The sequence below is a fragment of the Falco rusticolus genome, chromosome 13 (assembly GCF_015220075.1).
Source record: "Falco rusticolus isolate bFalRus1 chromosome 13, bFalRus1.pri, whole genome shotgun sequence".
Classification (NCBI taxonomy): Eukaryota; Metazoa; Chordata; class Aves; order Falconiformes; family Falconidae; genus Falco; species Falco rusticolus.
In genome coordinates, this window is record NC_051199.1 from 1,109,536 (window position 1) to 1,128,778 (window position 19,243).

The window sequence follows — 19,243 nt, forward strand, 5'->3', positions numbered from 1 at the left end:
CTGCAGGTTGCATCTCCTCAAGGAGTCTGGTGAAGTAGCTGTTGCTGCAGCTCTTTGTGGGCAGGGGTGTTTGGATCCGGGTGAGGGTACAGGACTCCAGCTGTGCAGTTTTAATGATCAATTCTTCCCTAAAAGAAAGTGAACTTGTCTCTGAAAGACATGCTTTTCCCCCAGCTGAGCTCCCAGTTACCACATGTGACCACAAGCCAAGCACTCTCACTCAGATCAGCCACCTTTTTTTCCTACCAAACACACCTCAGAAGATAGAAAAGGACTGTCAGAGAGTGGGACTTGCTGAGCTGGTAAGCTGTCCTCTGTGAGCGAGGTATAAAGAACCCAGTGCACTTGAACACAAAATTGAAAGAGTTTATTAAGTCAGAGCTACTGGGGGGCTAATTTAGGTGTTGGGAGGGGGCCAGAACCTCAAGTCACCACCAAGGAAGGGGAGCTGCATGTACAGCACTTCTCCATGGCCCACTCCCAGGGTGGTGGTCTCAGAGCTCCCCACAGTAGCAGGACGCTGCTAAGCAATGAGGCAAGGAGAGTTTATTTTCAGGAAACCTCTTGCAGACCCCACCCTACCAGCAAACACAGTTTTCTGATTTCCACTAAAGTTGGGGTTAAATCAGCCTTTCTAACTGGCTGGCTACTCACAAGCATGGTGACACCCTCTCCACAGTGCTTCCTTTTCCCCTTTGCCCTGAAAAATGGACAATACAATCCATTTAATGGAAATAGTTATTAACTGTACAACAGCACTGCGTATTACATTCCTAGTCGGAGTTGTGCTTTCAGTACTCTTTCTAAAGGGAAAGAAAGAAGAGTTGAAAGAGGAGGGAGAAAGAACAGAGTCAGTGGGAGCTCAGAGGTGCTAATTCCCTCACCAGTTCTTGCATTGGAATTAAGAGATGCCTCCTGGAGGAAGCATGAGAGAGATGGGTGCTTGGCTCAGCTCTCCCAGCACAAGAACCGTGGAAAGCAGGGAGGCAAGAACGGAGGGTGAGTCACCCTTCTGAGATCTGCAGTCAGGGTTTCTTTTGCATTAGACTGAAGAAACACCAAGCTACTCCATCTTGGCTCTCCAAAATTTGACTTTAAAGAGCAGAGGCAGCTGAGTGGGCAATTCCCTCTCAGTTCACATGGCAGAGTACGTCACAGTATGCAGGAATGGCTGGGAGCAGAACAAGCTGGCAGACACAAGCACTACCCAAAGTATGTGCCAGAGGCCCACCTCCTTCTCCAGTACTCTGCAGAAGATGCAGACAGTTAGCAGGAGCTAGGCCAGGTTAGCTTAAGTGTTAGCATAAGTCCATGAACTTTAACTGACTTCTGCTGTAGCAGAAATAGATTAAAGATGGTCAAGCCACCTGTCCCAAACAGGATGGTTTTTGTGTGCTCAAGAAAACAGCCCAGGATGTGGGACCAACCATCTCCCAAAGCTCCAGGGAACATAGGGAACAGGAAAGAACCCAGGTAGCCCCACAACCTTGTGCCAGACTATGCACAGAACAGCAGGCACCACCTGCACCAACCTGCCCAACCTCTCTCTAGGACTTCCTCATGCAGAGCAAGAAGCCTGTGCAAGAAACCACTGCACAGATCCACTGGCTCATCTCCCTCACTGCACCATCTCAACCACTGGACAGGAGAGTTGCATAATCCAGAATTTTAAGTGCTTTGGTAGTCCAATCTGTTTAGCTTTCACACTGTCCTTTGGTCTTAAGCCAAATTCTTTCTGGAAAACAGCACACTGACTCTGCAGCAACAGCTGGTAGAGGAATGGGGACGGGATGAGATACCAGACACCTAATAGCAACAAGTACTGAAAACACGAGATGCCTACTCCTCAGATAGCAACACAGACAAGCACAGAGCCTGCCCTGATCTCAGCTGCCTGGCAGGTCCCTTTGGTGAAAACATTTTCCCAATAAACATCAAGAGCAAACCACAGCCACTTTTGCTGCATCAACAACTGGGATAAGACCCCAATGTTTTCTGCAAGCAGAAGGACAGTACACAAGCACCTTCACTCAGCTGCATGCAACCTCACAAGCCAGCTTCAGAACCAAAAGATTTCCTTCCCAGCACTAAGAGGACAGTCCACACCATAGCCCTGGGGTACAGCACAGTCTGTACAGTGCAGCATGACCAGGAGATTCCATGGAGTTCTAAGAGCTTGGGACTGTCCCAGGGCCTCATACAAAGCTCAAAAAAATGAACAGCACAACTGCACCATTTGGAACAGCTGGCAGAGTTCATGCCCACAGACGCCTGCTCTTGCTAGCACCTCTGCCAAATGGATTTATTTGGTTTGCCAAGACATTCACGGGGGGTTGACAGGACACGAGATTTCCACATAGGCTGATCCATTGTGGCAGCCACTTAGAAAACACTGCTAGCCAAGTGACCTAAAACTACTAGAAAAAAACCAAACAAACAAACTTTATTTACACTGAAGGGCACACAGCAGGACCCTCCCTCCCCCGGCCACACATGCATGTGCACAAACTTCTTCCTTCCCTTACATCCGCTGCAAGCTGGGGATCCTGCTGCCACACCTCATCTTTTAGTGCTCTATCCGGACTACCATGACGGTGACGTTGTCTGCTGACCCTCGCTGTACTGCCTTGTTGGCCAGTCTGTTACACGCAGCTTCGTATCTAGCATCTGCTTCTAGCTTCCCTTCTCTTGTTTGGATGTTCTTATCCTGTTGGGATGAAGAAAGATGATGCTCATTGCTCCCACCAAAGTGTGTACGTGCAAGCACATAGTAATTTCCAAGCATCAGGAAGCAAAATGAATAAGGACAACTTCAGGTATAAGGGAGGTTACCCTGGTAGAAGTACATTTCTGCAAGTCAGAGTCATTCCATTTCACGTCCCCTGCACTGACAAACCCAGTCCCCATGCTGCCTTCTCCTCACCTCCAGACAGGACACAATGAAGTTCACAGCTTCTTCTGGTGTAAAGACTTTAAAGAGGCCATCACATGCTATCAGAATGAACCTGGAAATTAAGCAAAAGACAGGTTCCAAGGCTGAACCTTTGGCTCCCCAGTTACAGTAAAATCCCTCCAAGCTATTTTATGAGTACCCATGCTCCAATCCAAAGGGAAGATGCCACAGAGCTCATCTGAAAATCCCTCTGAAGCACCAGAAGGCCTTTGTTGCTCCAGAATCCACCATTCACAGGGCTGAGGCAATTCAAAGTACAGGCCAGGGAGCCAGGCAAACAATGTAAGACCTAGATCAGGACACCCTGACAGTCCTACCGACACCGCACTATTAGGCAAGACCACACCCTGATGGAAAGCTCTGTTATTTCTCTAGGAACTGCTACTTTCCTTTAAGTCCTTTTCATTCACGTATTTTTCCTGTGAAGCAGCCAATGTAAGGAAATAGATAAACACAGACAGCTTAATACCCTATGTGCATCCCTTTAAATCCTTTATGTTTCCATGGTTCCGAGGTGTGCAATAACTTAATTTAAACAGAAATATTTGGAAGGAAAGCAAGCAGCTTAACCCAGAAAGAGGCGTAACTGTGATCGGAAAACTCTGCCACAAGGTATTGCTGTGGGCTGCAGAAGGCTGAGGGGGTACAAAGCCCAAGGCAACGCGAGCTGCCTCCCAGCTCCCCACCAGAGGACAGGGGAGACAGCCTGCTGTACACTCCCTGCCTGCACAGGTTGTATTAACCAGGAGCCCTAAACACAGTCACTGGACAAGGAAAACTACAACCATCCCACAGAGGTGGCCAGCCTGCCAGAGCAGCACATGTCTCTGAAGACATCATTTCAGAGCCTGATGCTCAAAATATCTTTAGAAATATTCTAGTGGATCACTTGATACAGAACTCTAATCCCAGAAAAAGCAGCAGTACTGGGTTACACTCTCACCTCAGAGAGCCTGCAGGGCCATACTGACATGAAAGCTCACAGCACTTTGTCATTGCCAATCTCATGTTAGAAAAGTATCCCAATTCTCCAAACATCAGAGACAAATGCAATGGCATCTGCAGGCACAACGACTGCTAGAAACAACACTTGGACAGGACGGGGACCCAAGAATTCTAGCCTTAACCAACTGCCTGAACACTGGTGTGTGAACTTATTCAGAGCATGAAGGAAGTCTTAGGCTCGTGTATGTTATCACTGCTGCAAGGCCAGGTTCACCAACAGGAGCCTTCACAGTATCTTGGCAGAGTGAGACAGCAGCATTATCCCATTATACCAATTAGGAACAGGAGCAGAGAGATGTCAGCAGTGAGACCATCCTCTGATTCCCGGTGATCAGTCTGAAGTGCCTTGGCCCTAACAGCAGAGCATACAGGGTTGTGCAGCTTGTGTTACTTCCACTGAGCAGAGCTCAGATGCAGCCAAACCCCTTGTGCGTGGGGGGCATACTTTACCTGTCGTTGTGCGTGAGTTGGCAGCGTTTGATATCTGGCACAGAGATAACACCACAGCGTTTGTACTGGCCATCCCCAATGGAGCGGGAAACCTCCAGCACTCCTAGGACTCTTCCATCCCTGCACAAGGAAAGGAAACATTGAGAGCCCTCCCCACGCACAGATCTCACTGCACTGCCTGACAGGGACACTCTCCATGGTGCGTTTAGCTACCTCATACAAATTCTGACCCACTTCCCCAACAGGTCCAGATCCTCCCTTCAGTCTCCTTGCCTTTCTGCACGTGTGTGTGAAGCTCTGGGAAACAAGTGGAGAGGGGCCTACTCAAGGCCTACTTAGCTAGCAAGCCAGGGAAGTAAGAGTTACATGCTGAGCTGAACTCCTGGAGGTGGAAGTTTGAATTCACAGATATTTTTTTTGCAAGGTATCTAGCAAACTGCATTTCAACAGAAGCACAGAGTGGCAGCAGGCAAGACCAGGCCTGAGCCAGCAGCCCCTCCTGTGCTCTGCTTATCAGGACTCCAACACCTACAGAGTGGCTCAACTGGGGGCAGTTCCAGAGAGTGAAAACCATGACACTTTCTCCTGACCACTTGGTCTTTACTAACCACTGATCGCAGCAACCAGTTCTGTGAAACTCGAGTTACAGTCCTCCTTGGGAAGCAGTTTTGTTTACTAAATTTTTCTAAGTAACTGAGTGCTGTCCCAACAGTAGCAGCTTCCCACACTCTACCTTTCCAACAATCAAGCATCTTCTCCCCCAAAAGGTTCTTTATGCACCCTGGAAAGACACAAGCTCATTCATCTTGTATTCCAACCAGCCCCGCTTGAAGTAAAAGCAAGCAGCAAGGCACATCACAAAGACCTAATGCTCATACACTTTGAGACTTAACTCTTGAGTCCAACATACTGACCCACAAGCAGTGGGAGAGGCTCCCAGGCAGCCAGGGAGGTGTTCCCCCTGTTCTGAAGAGAGCTAACAGACACTGGCCCATCACATTCTTGTGTGCAAAGATAGATCAGTGCTAAGCATAAGCAGCAGCATGTGCTCCCCAGAGATAAAGGGAACAAGGCTCTCCAGACACAGTAGCAGGACAGAACTGAGCCACCCCTCCCTACCCTAAGGGGCATTCTGCCTCCACAGGCACTAAGACACTTCACCTGCACCAAGTCCTCTCTCATGAGGATGCCGTTAAACAAAGAAACAGCCTTCAAAGAAGGGAGAGAACCTAGCCAGGCACAGCTGCTGTGTTTAGCACCCGCTGCCCAAACCGCCATGCACACCTACATGCACAGGAACATTAACATAATTCTGCTCTGCCTCCATAAACCTCCCTCCAGTAGACTGCCTCAGTGCACCAGCTAACTCCTAGGGGAGCAATAGCAACTGACATAGAGGGCTCCTTGTGCCCTCTCAAACCGCCCCCCCCCCCTTACAGGGCCAGGAAGGAGAGTGCTGATGCTGCAAGCGAGTTTTGTCCAATGCCACAGAGTGCAGCAAGTGGTAACTTCCTAAACAATCAAGTCCAGCTCTGCAGGGCAAGCTTAAGCATGTCCATGCTTGCATCACACTGTCAGGCTTTCACATGGGTTCCTGCCTTTGCAGTATTGTAAGCCCCCAGGGAAACCAGCCCCCATCAACCAACTCAAGCCCCTGAATCCTAGATATCTCAGGCACCACTATGCCTCCCACAGGCAGCAACAGATTCTCTCTGGGCTCTCACTAGCGTGCACGCTGGTGTCAGAAAAACTCCAGAAACACAGTGCTCAGTCCCGAAGTTGGGCCCAGAGTTTAGATTTGCTTGCTTACACTCTTTAGACACTTACCTGACATTTCCTCCAGCTTTCTGTATCCGCATACGCTCCTCGTATTGGGTGGGATTGTGCTCCTTACTGAGGCTTAAGGCTGAGTGTTTCTGACTCTCTTCATTATAACGACACAGAATCGCCTGTGCTGACAAAAGACCCTCATGAGTCAACAACAACAAAATGGCAGCAAGAACTTCTTGAGAAGGAGCTGCAAGCTGTAGTGAATGGATTTACATCTGGCCAGTGACTGGTCACCAGCAGTATTCCTCATGGCTCAGTCCTAGGGCCAGGGCTGTTCAATATTTTTATCAGTGATCTGGATGCAGGAGTTGAATGCACCATTACTAATTTTACTCACAATACCAAACTGGGAGCTGCTGTTGTCTCTCTTGAGGGACAGGAAGCCTTGCAGAGGGATCTAGATAGATTGGAGCATTGGGCAACAATCAATGGCATAAAATTTATTAAGTGCAAGTGCAGATTCCATGCCCGAGATGGAATAACACCAGGCACAAGCATCAACTGGGAGAGGAGTGGCTGGTGAGCAGCCCTGCAGAAAGGGCTCTGGGGGTGCGGGTGGCAGCAGGCTCAACAGGAGCCAGCGGTGTGCCCTGGCAGCCAAGAGGGCGACCCGCAGCTGGGGGTGCATCAAACACAGCGTCACCGGCCAGTCAGGAGAGGGGACTGTCCCGCTGTGTTCAGCCTTGTGTGGGCTCACCATGTGCAGTTCTGGGGCCCACCATCTAAAAAGGATGTTAAGGCACTTTAATGCATGCAGGGGAGGGCAACAGAGCTGGTGACACGGCTGGAAGGCATGCCCTACAAGGAGCAGCTGCAGAATCTGCATTTGTCTAGTTTGGAGGAAAGGAGGCCAAGGGGCAACTTCATTGCACTCTATGGCTTCCTGAGAAGGGGTTACGGAGAGGTGTATTGATGTCTTTTCCCTGGGATCCAGTGACAGGATGCACGGGAATGGTTCAAAGCTGTGCCATGGGAGGTTCAGACCGGATATTAGGAAGCATTTCTTTACTGAGACGGTGGTCACACACTTGAATAGGCTTCCTTAGAGATGGTCGATGCCCCAGGCCTGTCAGTGTTTAACAGACATTTGGACAATGCCCTTAATAACACGCTTTAACTTTTGGTCAGCCCTGAATTGGTCAGGCAGTTGGACTAGATCATCATTGTAGGTCCCTTCCAACTGAAATATTCTATTCTAGATACTGCGAGATATTTAGTGCCACCAAGAGAGAGCTACCACACACAGCTGTTTTACACTATGAGAGACAACACAGAAGTACCCTGCACCCACCCAAAACAAGATGCTTTGTAGAAACAGCTGGGGAGCTCATGGCAACTGGAACATCCCACAAACACCTTGCCCTTCAGGGTGAATGAAGCTCTCTGAGGAGCTGAGATGCCAGCAGTGGGCTTCTCCATTCTGCTTACCCGGCTGTCCCCGAGGTTGGCTATGTAGAGAACATTGTCAACAGCCAGGACACAAGTAGCTGTGGAGCCATCCTTCCATGCTGGCTTCCTGAAGGGAATGATAATGAGATTACTAAGTAGGGAAAACTATGTTTAAAAAGTTAGGCACAGAGTGCTCCTGGGGACAGAAGGAAGTGTCATGTGCCACCATGGAGCAGTCAACTAGCACAAGCCCCCAGCAGCTGCCTGCAAGCAGCTAGGGAAACTGTTGGTGGTAAATAGTGAGCTGGATGAGGACAGAGGAGTCGCACAGAGTGCCACTTTCTAAATGCGTAGCAAATGCCCAACTGGTTCAAAAACTGCCAGCCAGTCTCCCCACACCACCCCTTCCTCACACTCAGCTCCCAGGAAAGCTCACCTGTGGCTGGACAGGCTCAGCCCCAGTGACTGCCCAGAAGCTACAGCATCATGAGCAAACAAGCACCCCAAACTCCTCAGGAGGCTCCTTTGCAGCAAAAGGAAGGCACAGCCAGGACTGCAGCAGAGCTGCCTTTCTTTTGGCTTTTATTTCCCTTCCTTTTTTCACAGTACCCCTGCCCACCCACCTCAGTCCTCACCACCCCACCTCAGCAGCGACACAACTCATTCAGCCACTCTCCTGATATTTCACTTGCTGTAGTTAAGCTTGTATCTCTAGAGCTCCAGGTAAAATGAGAAGTGTTTATTAGGTTACAGCTGTCAGGCTAGTCCTCCCCACAATGAAGCCCAGCTATGATGCCGCTATTTAGCGAAAGCAGCTTTCAGAGGCTGATTCCTAGACATATTTCATCCAGTTTCTCCTAACTTTGAAGGTGTGGCTGAATGAAAATCATTCATCTCATCATCAATACAGCTATAGCTAGTGATCCTTTGTAGCACCTTTGTCCCAAGTCACATTTCTGACCAAACAGAGACTGGTTTGGGAATGACACATGTGATGGACCCAGTGAAGCTTTTTTCTTTTGCCTGGTCAAAATTGTTGATCTGGTTAGGCTTAAGAGTCTGAAATTTTCTTGAAATGGAAAGTTTGCAGGGAATCTCAGAATCAGATGCATCAACAGTCTTCTCCATCTGTGTACAGATGTCACTATCAAATTGGAAAAAAAACCCACCAAACGAACAAAACCACACATGTGTAAAGGACCGGTAACAAAGTGACTGTATTTTAAATACAGTCCACACCTTCCCTAGTCCACATAGTTGGTGCATAAGTTCAGCAGAGACTTAGAGAAGGTGAGGGTGTTTGTACTCAAAACCCTGCTGGGAGGCAGGCTGGCATTTATTCCATGAAAAGTAGTTGCTGTGCTTTTCAGCTTCATTTTCAACCAACCTGTTAGAAACAAGCTTAAGGTGAGGGACATTCTTCATCAACATCTCTGTTTTCAAAAGAGGTGAAGAAATCAAGATTTAAAGTTAGATTGGGGGAGTGAAGTTCTTCAACACAGGGCATTAGAAACAACCTCAGAGATGTGCTCCAGCCTGGCAATCTCCTACTCACTAACAGGAATGCAGCCCTAAAGAAAGCTGCACACACCAACCAGAACAGTACCACTTTACAGATGCCCTCCTGCCACACTTTGATGCCAGCAACACAGAGATGCCATCTCAGGCAGTAAGTCACATCAACAACATGGTAAGTCTTTCAAAGGAAGGCAAACAATGCCCTGGTAAGGAGAGAGGTGCATTCTTGGTCATGTTTTGGTTCCTTCCTTTATCACAAACATGTATTTTAGTCTCAAGAGTGCTACAGATCACTCATCACAGAGTAAGACCAAAACATGCTGTGACCTTGCTCTAGCAGGCACTCAGCTGGCAGTTACAGCCTGGCACAGCCGCGCTTATGGGGTTTCGCCAAAGCATAGACACAACTCAAGGTTTCCCCTGCCCTGCTCAGAACCAAGGCCTGTGAGATGCAAGCTAAGAAATACAAACACATGGGAAACATTTACACTTACTGGCTGGATGCCTGCTTTAGAAACTCTTCATCTGTGTGTTTGAAGGTGTCCAGAAGGCATCTCTTCACAGTTTTCTCCACGCTGACTATCTCACCTGTCAGACAGGGAAAACAGCAACTAAGCTCCAGCTAAAACACATCTGAACTATTCCAGTCCCTCCCTTCACACATGCAACATTTAACCAGGCAGTGCACCTCTCACACCTTGAGCAGAGAAGCTAGGGCACATACTGCGCTCATGCTACCAAAAATCTGTGTGGTAGCATGCACAGAGAATTTATGACAAAACCCTCTCCCCCACAGGTGTATTTTCACTGGAAGTGGTACTGCCAAAACTGGCAACAATGCATCTGACATTTGCTTAGCAGTTCACAACTGGCTACTTGTACCCTTGTGCCAAAAAGGCTTCCATCCCTCTTCCCCAGGAGACAGCACAGTCTCACAAGCCCACTAGGAATAAGAGATGGGAACTGTAGAACTATGCCCAAACAAATCAGTTTCCCTGTCTACTGCCATAATGTCAAGGCAGAAAAGGCAATGGTTGTCCTCCAGCCCTTATTCCACTCCTCTCACCTTTAGGAAATTTCTTAATCAGGTTTTGGTGCAGATTCTGTGCCGCAAATTTTGAGGCTCGGACTCCCCCATGGCCATCAAAAACAGCAAAGTACGAGACTCGTGTGCTGTGAGGGAACAAAGAGTAGCAGAAAGGGGCTAAGAAAGGCCATTAGCCTGAGGATGGAGTCAAGTATATTGACATCCTGCCCTGTGTCACCCAGACTGAATAAATACTGCACTCCAAGGCACAAAGGTAGCAAGTCTCTACTCTAAGCTCACATGTTCAAGCATTTACACACCTTACATGTGTAAGCACTGAGCTGAGCACTTTCTTGTAATTTTCCACCCCTCAAAAAATGAAAGGCAGAAGAGAGGTTTATAGACCACAACTTGGCATAAAAGCAGCTACACATTTCACCTCAAGGGCACTGCAAATCCCCAGCGCTACACAGATATCAGTCCAACCAATCCAAATGTTTTTTCCATGCCTAAACATGTTGAAACTATGCTACAAGCAAGAAATTCATATCCCTCAGCACATGACGCTCTCAAGACAATACTAGTTCAGAAGGTAAATACAGTATCAGGATGATGCTTGAGCACTCTTTTAAATACACACCCTCCCCCTTACACACACTTATATGAGTTAATTTGTTAAAAGATTTAAAATTTTCAAACAAGACGGTTCCAATATATGTTTTCTCTTCTTTAAGTGTTCTCCACTGCCACAGTTTGGGTTTTACACACTATAAAATCCCCAAGGCAAGGTCTGTTTACTTATAATTAACCGAGGGTCTCTAAACATTCATGCTTACATTTGGGTAACAGAGGCTCAATATCCAGAGTTATTGGGCCCTCACAATGCTTGTGAAGTTAGTGACTGAATCCACTGAGCACCATGCAAGGAGCCATGTACGTAATAGATATTTGTACATAACAGTCCTGTGATTTGTCCAAGAACACAGTTAACGAGTCCACCAGGTCTCCAAATAACAAACCCAAACCACACACCACAATGCAGGTGTAATCAAGAGCATTAGCTGCTCATAGCTAAAGGATCATATCATGGGCTTAGCTGAAGTAAGCTGGAGCTCCTTCAACCCTGTGATGGCTGTCAACCACAGCTTTACTCTGGCAGTTGGGTCCCACTTACATTTGGGAGGGCAGAGGCTGGCATTCCTCGCTGATATCGTTTAAGATGACATGGGCATCCTGCATGTCTTCCCTTTCGCCCTTCCTCTCTGCAACGTAACCCTTCAATCCAAGAATGCCCACTGACCCTAAAGGGGAACAAAGCAGACACACGCATGCAAATCAAACTCCTGTCTCCTCAGCTCAAGGTAACAAACAGCACTTTTCAGCTTTCAGAACCCTATCTCGGCACTGCAGAGAAGTACAGCTGCCACCCTGCAACAAAACATCTGGCACCTTCTGCTGAACAGGATATATTTACTTTGTAACATGGGTTTTTAAGTGCCACCAAGGCCAGCAGCTATAAAAGCAGCTTGCCCCCATTTTGACAGGCAGCTGCAGCCAAGCAGGACTGCTAGGCATCAGACAGAGCTCTTAGCACCATGGCAGGGGTCAGGACAGGGCAAGTATGTGGCACTGAATCTGCAGATTAAACAAAGCACAGCTTTAAAGAAAGTGCTGAGGACAAGAAACCAGTCTGCTGTTTCCAGAACACATCTGTTTTTCCTTTGTACCCCTGAACACATCTTATTCCCAAAACATCAACATAACACATGGGCACATGCACTGAAGTCAAATGCCCGGTATGTAACAGCAAGTCTCTCTGGCTTTCTTAGCAGCTGCCCAGTGAAGATCTGTGGAAGTGGTGCGGCTCTAGCCTTCCAGAGGTTTCACAACCAATCCCCCTCTTGGCAGCACAGGAACTTAACCTGCAAACACAGAGCCACTTGCTGCTCAGCTTCTGCCACTTCTTACCAGCAGGGCTAGTAAGAAGGCCCAGGTGAGGGCGGCAGAGCGCTGGGGAGCTTGAGGAGCTTCCACAGACCACCATAGCAGTTTGCTCCCTGTGAGAGACTGAAAACGCAGGCCGACTGAAGAACCAAAGCTTAGCTTTGGTCTGGACTTACTCAGCCCAATGTCAAAAGTACAAATCGAGTACATTTGTTTTCAAACTGTCTGAAAACCTTTACAAACTTTCTTTTCCACAAGTTCTTCCCTGCCATTCTTCTCTTCTTCCTCTAAGGATTTTCTTTTCTCCCCTTTCCTGTGGCTCCCTGCTGAGACCTGCTCAGTAGCACTGGAGGCTGAAAGAAAGCAAAAACACAGGCAAATGAAGTCTTCCAGCTCTGGCTTACTGGCATAAATTCAGCAGCAAGTCTTATATTGAAGTACTTTCAGGAGCACAGGCTTGCACACTCACACAGTACAAAGTGGCCAGAGTCACTACTGAACAAGACATACTAACTGACCACAACATGCATACACCACTCAGCACGTACAACCTGTGGTACACATTGCTGTCTAACCCAGCAAGCACCAATTTGATCACTTCCCGTTGTGCAACCCTACCTCAGGCACAGTACATTTGTGTTTGGCTGGCAGGCTGATGATTCTTCCTACCAACTCACGGTTTGTTTCTTAGCTATCAGCCTTTTTTGCAAACATTTCAGGTTGGAACCCTTTCAGGTCTTTAATTTTATTATTGTTGTTATATGTGTCAATAAATTGTGCCCACAATAATGAAATAAATGTATTTTATTACTCTCAATGTGCATATTTGTTAGGAGTTTCAGAAGACAGGTTACAAATTAAAGCTAGCAAGCAAAGTATGACTCCCACAATGTCAGAATCCTAGATTTTTCCTTCTGGACAATTGTTCTCATACGGTATAGTGAATTATCTCACCTCCTCCCAGGTGTGGCTGCATGCAGAAAGCCTTGCCAGACCAGCAGTCTGGCTTTGAAGATATTTACAGCCAGGAACGAGAAGGCAGTCTGTGCCCACAGCAGAAAAGCAACAAAAGCCAGACACTGGCAGCACCAGGCCAGCACTGGCTTTGCTCTTTGCAATCACAAACTTTCACTCCCAAAGTAGGGAGCATTCAGGCACAGACAACAGCAAAAGACACCAAGGGACATACTTCTAGGAACAGACCTAAGCTTACTTCTGAAGAGTCAGAATCTCAATTTAAACAATCAGGGTGCAAACAGATTGCCATAACCAGTGTCAGCCAACCCGGACACCAGGTCAACTTGCCATGCATCCAAAACAACAGACTCTATCAGTGGGTTTTCCTGAAAAGAACAGGTCAGCAGAGGCTTGGTGAGCTGACACAGCTCCCTACCTGTGTCACCACTGCTGGCTGGTGGAAGATCATCGAAGAGTAAAGAGCCTCCTTTTCCTGGAGTACAAGAAAAAGGCAAGAATAACTAAATACCTTTGTTCCTTTGAGGGAATAATGCTCTCTGTACACCCCTCTTGGGGTGAGGAAATTATAAAATGCCAGTTTATCAAAGCAAGCCAAATTTCAACTTCTGTTACTGGATGGTGGAGGCAAACTCAGGTCTTATATTTGTTTCAGGAAACATTTATATGGAATGTATTATGGAATATATGTGGAACATCTATAACATTCTGGTTATCCTAAGAAAAAAAAAAAAAAAAAAGATGAGGAAAGTAGCTACTCTGCACGTCAGTGCTGATAACACCACTGTCTTTATCCTGTCTAACAAAGAAAAAGGTTTACACAAGTTTCATCTCAAGAGCTGCTGATGCAGAAAGCACAGGAAGCCAAAGTAAAGGCAGGCACAGAGCACCCATACCTGAGTCAGCACTGCTTGCTGGTGGGAGATCATCAAAGAGCAGAGGCCCTTTCTGGGCTTCCTTCCCTGTAAGACACCAGGGCAGAGTGAGGATCTGCTGCAGGCATTTGCTGGGTGGCTTCTGGAAGGGCTGCCCCACCAGGCGAGCACAGGTGAGGTAAACAAAGGACAGCCATGGACCTTTCTTCCATCTTTAATATAGGCACATCCTACATGAGCAAAACAACTGCCTGCCTGGGGATGATGTGAATTTTTATCTTGAAAACAACCATTTAAAATTTGTTTTTTTTAACTAGCAACCCATTCAACTTGCATTAACAGCCCTCCGCAGCCCGATTAAGATTAAGGATGGGAGGGTCCCAGAAAGCACCGTATTATTTCTGGTAACATCATTACAGCCCTCCACAAAGCCACGAGCTGCAGAGGGGAAAGGCTCCGGCATGGCCTAAGCCGCGCGGGCAGCGCTCTGCATCTGAGCGAGTCCCCTGGCAAGAAGAAAACCACAAAAAAACCCCAAACCCTGTAATTCCTCCCGCGATTGCTAACTGCCCCCCTCCCACCCCGCACCCCCTGCTCCACCCTTCAGGCGCTGGGAGCCCGCAGCCGCTGCTGGCTGCCGCCCCGGGCGCGCTCCCGGTACCGGCAGGTCAGCTGGTCGCGGGGCCGCCGCCTTCTCCCGGCGGGGCTGGGGGCCCACGGCCGCGCGGGGCAGGCCCGGCAGGGCCCCGCGACCAGTCAGGCCGTGCCTGGGCCAGGCCCCGCCCCGGGGCCGCGCGGGGCGGAGCAGGGATTGGGCGCCCGCCCTGGGGGTCGCGATCCCTCACCCGCCGCCGAGGAACCGGGCTCCGGGAGGTCCCCGAACAGATCCATGCCGCCGCCGTGCCGGCAGCACCGCCGCCAAGGCCGCTTCCTCCTGCCCGGAGGCCGCCCCGCCCCCCGAGCTGCCAATTTCCCCGGGAAGCCAACCAGCGGCCGCGGAAGGGCCGGAAGCGGCCGCACGCCTCGGCGGTGGTGGGGCGGCAGCGGAAGGCCGCTGTTGGGCGCGCTCCGCGAGGTGCGTATCCACCGCCTGCCGGGCGGTGGCGCGGCGCCTTTTCCGCCAATGGAAATTCGGAGCCACCCGGCCAGTCCGTCCCGTTGCCTCGCGCCAGACTGACCAATCCCACGGCGGGGCGGGGCGGTCGGAAGGGGGTGCGCGCACGCGCCCAGCCCCCGCCCCCCTGTGCTCACCAAAGGCTGGCAGGGGCGGGAAGGACGCTCAGCGCCACCTAGCGGCGCAGGCCGGTACCGGTGCGGCCCGGCGGCTCTGCGGGGCCGGTACCCGGCGCCCTGGCGGGCCCAACAGCGGCTCAGCATCCTCGCCCGCGGATCCGGCCCACCGCGGCCCCTCCCCCGCTGCCAGTAGCGCCAGTCCGGCGGCGCCCGCCCGCCGCAGGAAAGAGAGCTCGGTGCCGCAGGGTGTTTGCGTTAAATGCCACATTTATTTCAGAACCGAACAAGCCTCACGTGTGCACGGCCGGCCGGGCGCAGGACAGGCAGGGCCCGCGCGTTGCCACGGCTGGCAGGAGCTGGAGGGTGTGGAAGGCAGCCCCCCCTGCGCAGGGCCCCAGCGCCCCCGTGGAACTCCCTGCCTGATGGGGCTCAGTCACGCCTAAACTTCGGGTTTTGTGCCCCTCGCCCCAGGGGCTGCGGTGGGCGAGGGGCGGGTAGGCGGGGGCCTGAGCAGAGCCAGCAGGACGGCAAGGGCAGCTGTCCCCGGGGCTGCCCCGCAGGGATGCTGGGGGTTCCGGGGAGCAGCCGCCTCTCCCTTGGCCGCGGGTGCGGTGGCCCCCAGCGGAGCCGTCTGCTCTGCAGGTTTGCTGGCCTCAGGCACGCTTCGGCTGCAGCTGAGGGCCACCCCTTGCCCGTGGCCACTGAACCAGTGTCTGGTCCCTGGCAGACACAGGTCCTGTCTCCACCAGAAACCGCCTCCACCCTGGAAAAGCCTCTCCTCTCCCCTGGGACACCCGGTGTTCCCACCCCTGGCTCCCTACACTGAAATTCAGGATGGTACCAACTAGCCCTTGCACAGGCTGTGGGAGCTGGAAGGTCACAGCCCAGGCCCCCACTTCGTCCCGGCTGCTGCTCTGCCCCTCCGCGCGCCCGGGGTGCCTCTCCCTCCCTGAAGGGCACGAGTGGGCCTGCAGGTCTCTGGAATGGATCACTGCGGGGAAAATAATCCAGACTGATGGGGAAGCTTGTCCCGGGCAGGCTCGCTGCCACCTGCCTGGGGAGCAGGGCAGCTTCCTGCAGCTTCAGGCTGGAGCAGTGGGGTGAGACACCCAGGGAGCTGCGGTGAGGCTAGGCAAAACCAGCAGGGGCTCAGGATGGATCCCAAAACCTTTTCCACAACCTGAAACCCAAACTGAATGATGCTGATGTGCAGTGAGGGGGTCCCTGCAAGCCTCTGCCTGCCTGTCCATGCCCCCACAACATGAGCGTAACGAGAAGACAGTACCATGTCCAACACACACACGCACGCGCACACACATACACACACACGCACCCCCCCCCAACAGACTGCGTAGGGGGGTGCAGCAGAGCCAAGGCGCAGCCGTGCTGTGCAAGGGAAAGTCAGCTGTGAAGGTGTGACAGCAAAGCTGGGGATGCCCAGGAGATGCACAGAGGAAGATGCTTGCCTTCCTGCCCGGAGCTATGCCAGATGCCGCTGGCCACTCAGGAAGCCCCAAACCAAAGCATCCCCTGACAGGTGACAGACAAGAGAAGGAGAGGGATTGCTGCTGCTGGGGAAGGTGGGAAGTGGTGATGGCTGGAGGAGAAGGTCTTTTCAGTGAAGCCACCTCCACTGTGGGAAGCCCCCTGGATTAACGTGCTGACAGAGGCAGGGTGGGAATGAAGTGGGTGCCTGCATCTGCAGCAGGGGAAAAGGAGTGAGAGAACACCAGCTACAGTAGTAAAAAGAAGCCCTGTCCCCACCCTGACACCTCATGCCAGCCTCCCCCTGCCCCTCCAACCTGCTTCAAGCCTGTTGTCCTGCTGGGGGAAGGGATGTGACAGCCCTTTTGGGAAAGAGCAAGGATCCTGTGGATTGGGATGGTCATTCCTAGCCCTCGCTGCTGGGGAACTTTCCCATCCATCTTCAGAAGCAGCCACCTGAACCTCCACATGCCCCGCAGGGATGGGACCTTTGGTGTCCTGCCCTAAGAGGGAGGGAATACCTCCGGACAAGCACTCCCCTACCCCCCACCCCACCCCCACCCCCCGACTACGCTCCCAGGCTGGGATTAGTGGAGGTGGCGAAGGAGGGCCCCACACGACATGACAGGCAGAACCATGCCCCCCTGCCACTCCCTCTCCCTCCAGCAGGACCAGGCTCCAAAGTGAGGTGACCCATCCATGTGGACATGGGTGCCCTGGCCAGCTGAGACAGCAGGCTCCCACCTTCCAGAGGTAGATGGGGCAGGTAGGAATTGCCTCCTTTGGGAAGACATGGTGGGCTGTCCAGCCACCACTCAGGGGAGAAGTAGTTTAAGCTGCAAGGGGGGCAAAGCACAAGGTTGGGGAAAAGCAGGGAGTGAGGGCAGGCACTCTGCTGCTGCTGGGCACATGCCAGGGATGTCCTGGGGAAGGCATCTCCGGGACCCCGGCCCACCTCCAAGGCTCTCCCTTGCCCAGGGGAGGCATTGCCCAGGGGCCAGGACCCAACTTATGGGATTTTTGTGACGTAAATAAATACTTTATAAATAGCATCTTAAACTACTGACACCTGATCTTACACTGCCATCTCTTGCAGAAACATCAATAAACTAGGAAATTCCCTTACCTAAACTACCCTTTCCCTTCGGGTGGAGGCAATTCCTCCTGCTCTCCCACCTCCAAACTTTACTGCGCTCCCACCTCTGTAGATCCAAGACCAGCCTTTTAGCCAGAACCGCCCTCCTTGCTCCCTCCCCTCTGCCAGGGACCTTTCTGGAGCATTACAGATGGTGTGACATGAAGGTCTCCTACGGGGCAACAGGCAGTACATGGCACGTACACAAGAAATCCTGCCCAGGCAGGTCCAGGCTTTTGCAGCTACAAACAGAAGTGAGTTTCCCCCATGAAGGTGTGAATCGAGACAGATCCTTCCATGGAGCAGACAGCTAGGGCAGGAGATGGTGTGAGAGATCAGACATTAACATGGGGAGTCTTGAGACAGAATCAGCTATCTTGATCCTGTTGGCAGACGGATGAGGTGGAGGTGTTTTTCAGGTTAGATTCTCATCTGGGCTGTTCTCCTTCTGGACAGCTTTGATCTGATTTGGAAAACAGGGACAAAAAGTGTCAGAGATGTGGACAAGGAGAGGTGGGTCCCCTGGGCTCAGTGTCCTGGCTCCAGGCTGGTGCTTGAATCCAGCCAGAGCTGGAGGGACATGGGATTAATGTCTCTTTAGCCAGATCACACAAATTTTTATGGATTTACTTCTGTTCCCCCAGTCCTGCCACTTGAGATGCTCTCAAGAACTTTGTGAGATGCTCTCAAGAACAGTGAAGGGCCACTGTCCCTGCCGCCAGGCATGGAAGTTGCTTTGATCTCAGCACAATGCCTCTGTACCAGCTGGAATCTGGCCCTAGATTGAAGCATTTATTTAAGCGGGGAGGAGCTGAAATCAAGATTAATGTGGTCCAAGTTTTGCTGGCTGAGAGCCTGTCCCAGCACAGCCCTGCGCAGGAGGTGCTCCCCATGCCTGGCCACAGGTCAGCAGCAGGGAGAGCACTGGGAGCAGGACAAGAGCATGCTTGGCTGCATGCAGACCCCCCCACACCAGCTTCCCCGCAACCCCTTTCCCCAGATGACCCTGGTACCTTATGGACCCAGCCAGGAGGGGGTTGAAGGCGTAGAGCCAGTCGTGCATGTCCTTGTCACTGCTTGCCTGCAGCAGGATGCCCCGGTGCTCTGTGCACACTGCGAACGTGTTCGGGTCTGCCAGGGGAGCTGGGGCTGAGTCCCTTGCCCAAGGGGCTGCAGAGAGCGGGGCTGGCTCCCAGCACACTACCTTGAGCATGGCCTGCTGGTCCTCGCTGTACTCCACCTGGGCCTTGGAGAGATTTAGTATGGCCCTCTCAACTGCATCCTTGTCCGAGTTGTAGATGTAGACATACGGGCGTCGGACCACCACAAAGCGCTTCACCCACCCATTGGTGTGGGGCTCCAGGAAGTGCAAGTAGCCCTTTTTGGAGACGATGGGGCTGCAGAAGGGACCGAGGTCAGGGTAG

At 51.4% G+C, this 19,243-nt stretch overlaps 2 protein-coding genes across 3 annotated transcripts in view; both read right to left on the bottom strand.

The window, feature by feature from the left end:
- Window positions 1–352: 352 nt before the first annotated feature.
- LOC119156485 (ILK associated serine/threonine phosphatase) lies at window positions 353–14,939 on the bottom strand. Of its 2 annotated transcripts, XM_037406237.1 has the most exons (12): window positions 14,812–14,939; window positions 13,988–14,053; window positions 13,510–13,566; window positions 12,350–12,469; window positions 11,347–11,473; window positions 10,212–10,318; window positions 9,640–9,733; window positions 7,667–7,754; window positions 6,236–6,357; window positions 4,409–4,528; window positions 2,924–3,005; window positions 353–2,707 (listed from the first exon to the last, which is right to left on the bottom strand). In XM_037406237.1, the coding sequence occupies exons 1-12, from the start codon at window positions 14,855–14,857 to the stop codon at window positions 2,567–2,569; spliced, it is 1,170 nt and encodes a 389-aa protein (XP_037262134.1). In that variant the 5' UTR covers window positions 14,858–14,939; the 3' UTR covers window positions 353–2,566. The 2 variants fall into 2 exon arrangements, with proteins under 2 accessions (XP_037262134.1, XP_037262135.1); XM_037406238.1 differs by lacking the exons at window positions 12,350–12,469; window positions 13,510–13,566; window positions 13,988–14,053; window positions 14,812–14,939 and adding an exon at window positions 12,141–12,343.
- A 509-nt stretch (window positions 14,940–15,448) lies between these two features.
- KIF1A (kinesin family member 1A) overlaps window positions 15,449–19,243 on the bottom strand; it is a 42,040-nt gene continuing 38,245 nt past the window's right edge. Inside the window, 3 exon segments of the mRNA XM_037406262.1 lie at window positions 15,449–18,282; window positions 18,833–18,950; window positions 19,017–19,216. Of these exon segments, the coding sequence (XP_037262159.1) occupies window positions 18,240–18,282; window positions 18,833–18,950; window positions 19,017–19,216 (361 nt within the window). The 3' untranslated portion in view covers window positions 15,449–18,239.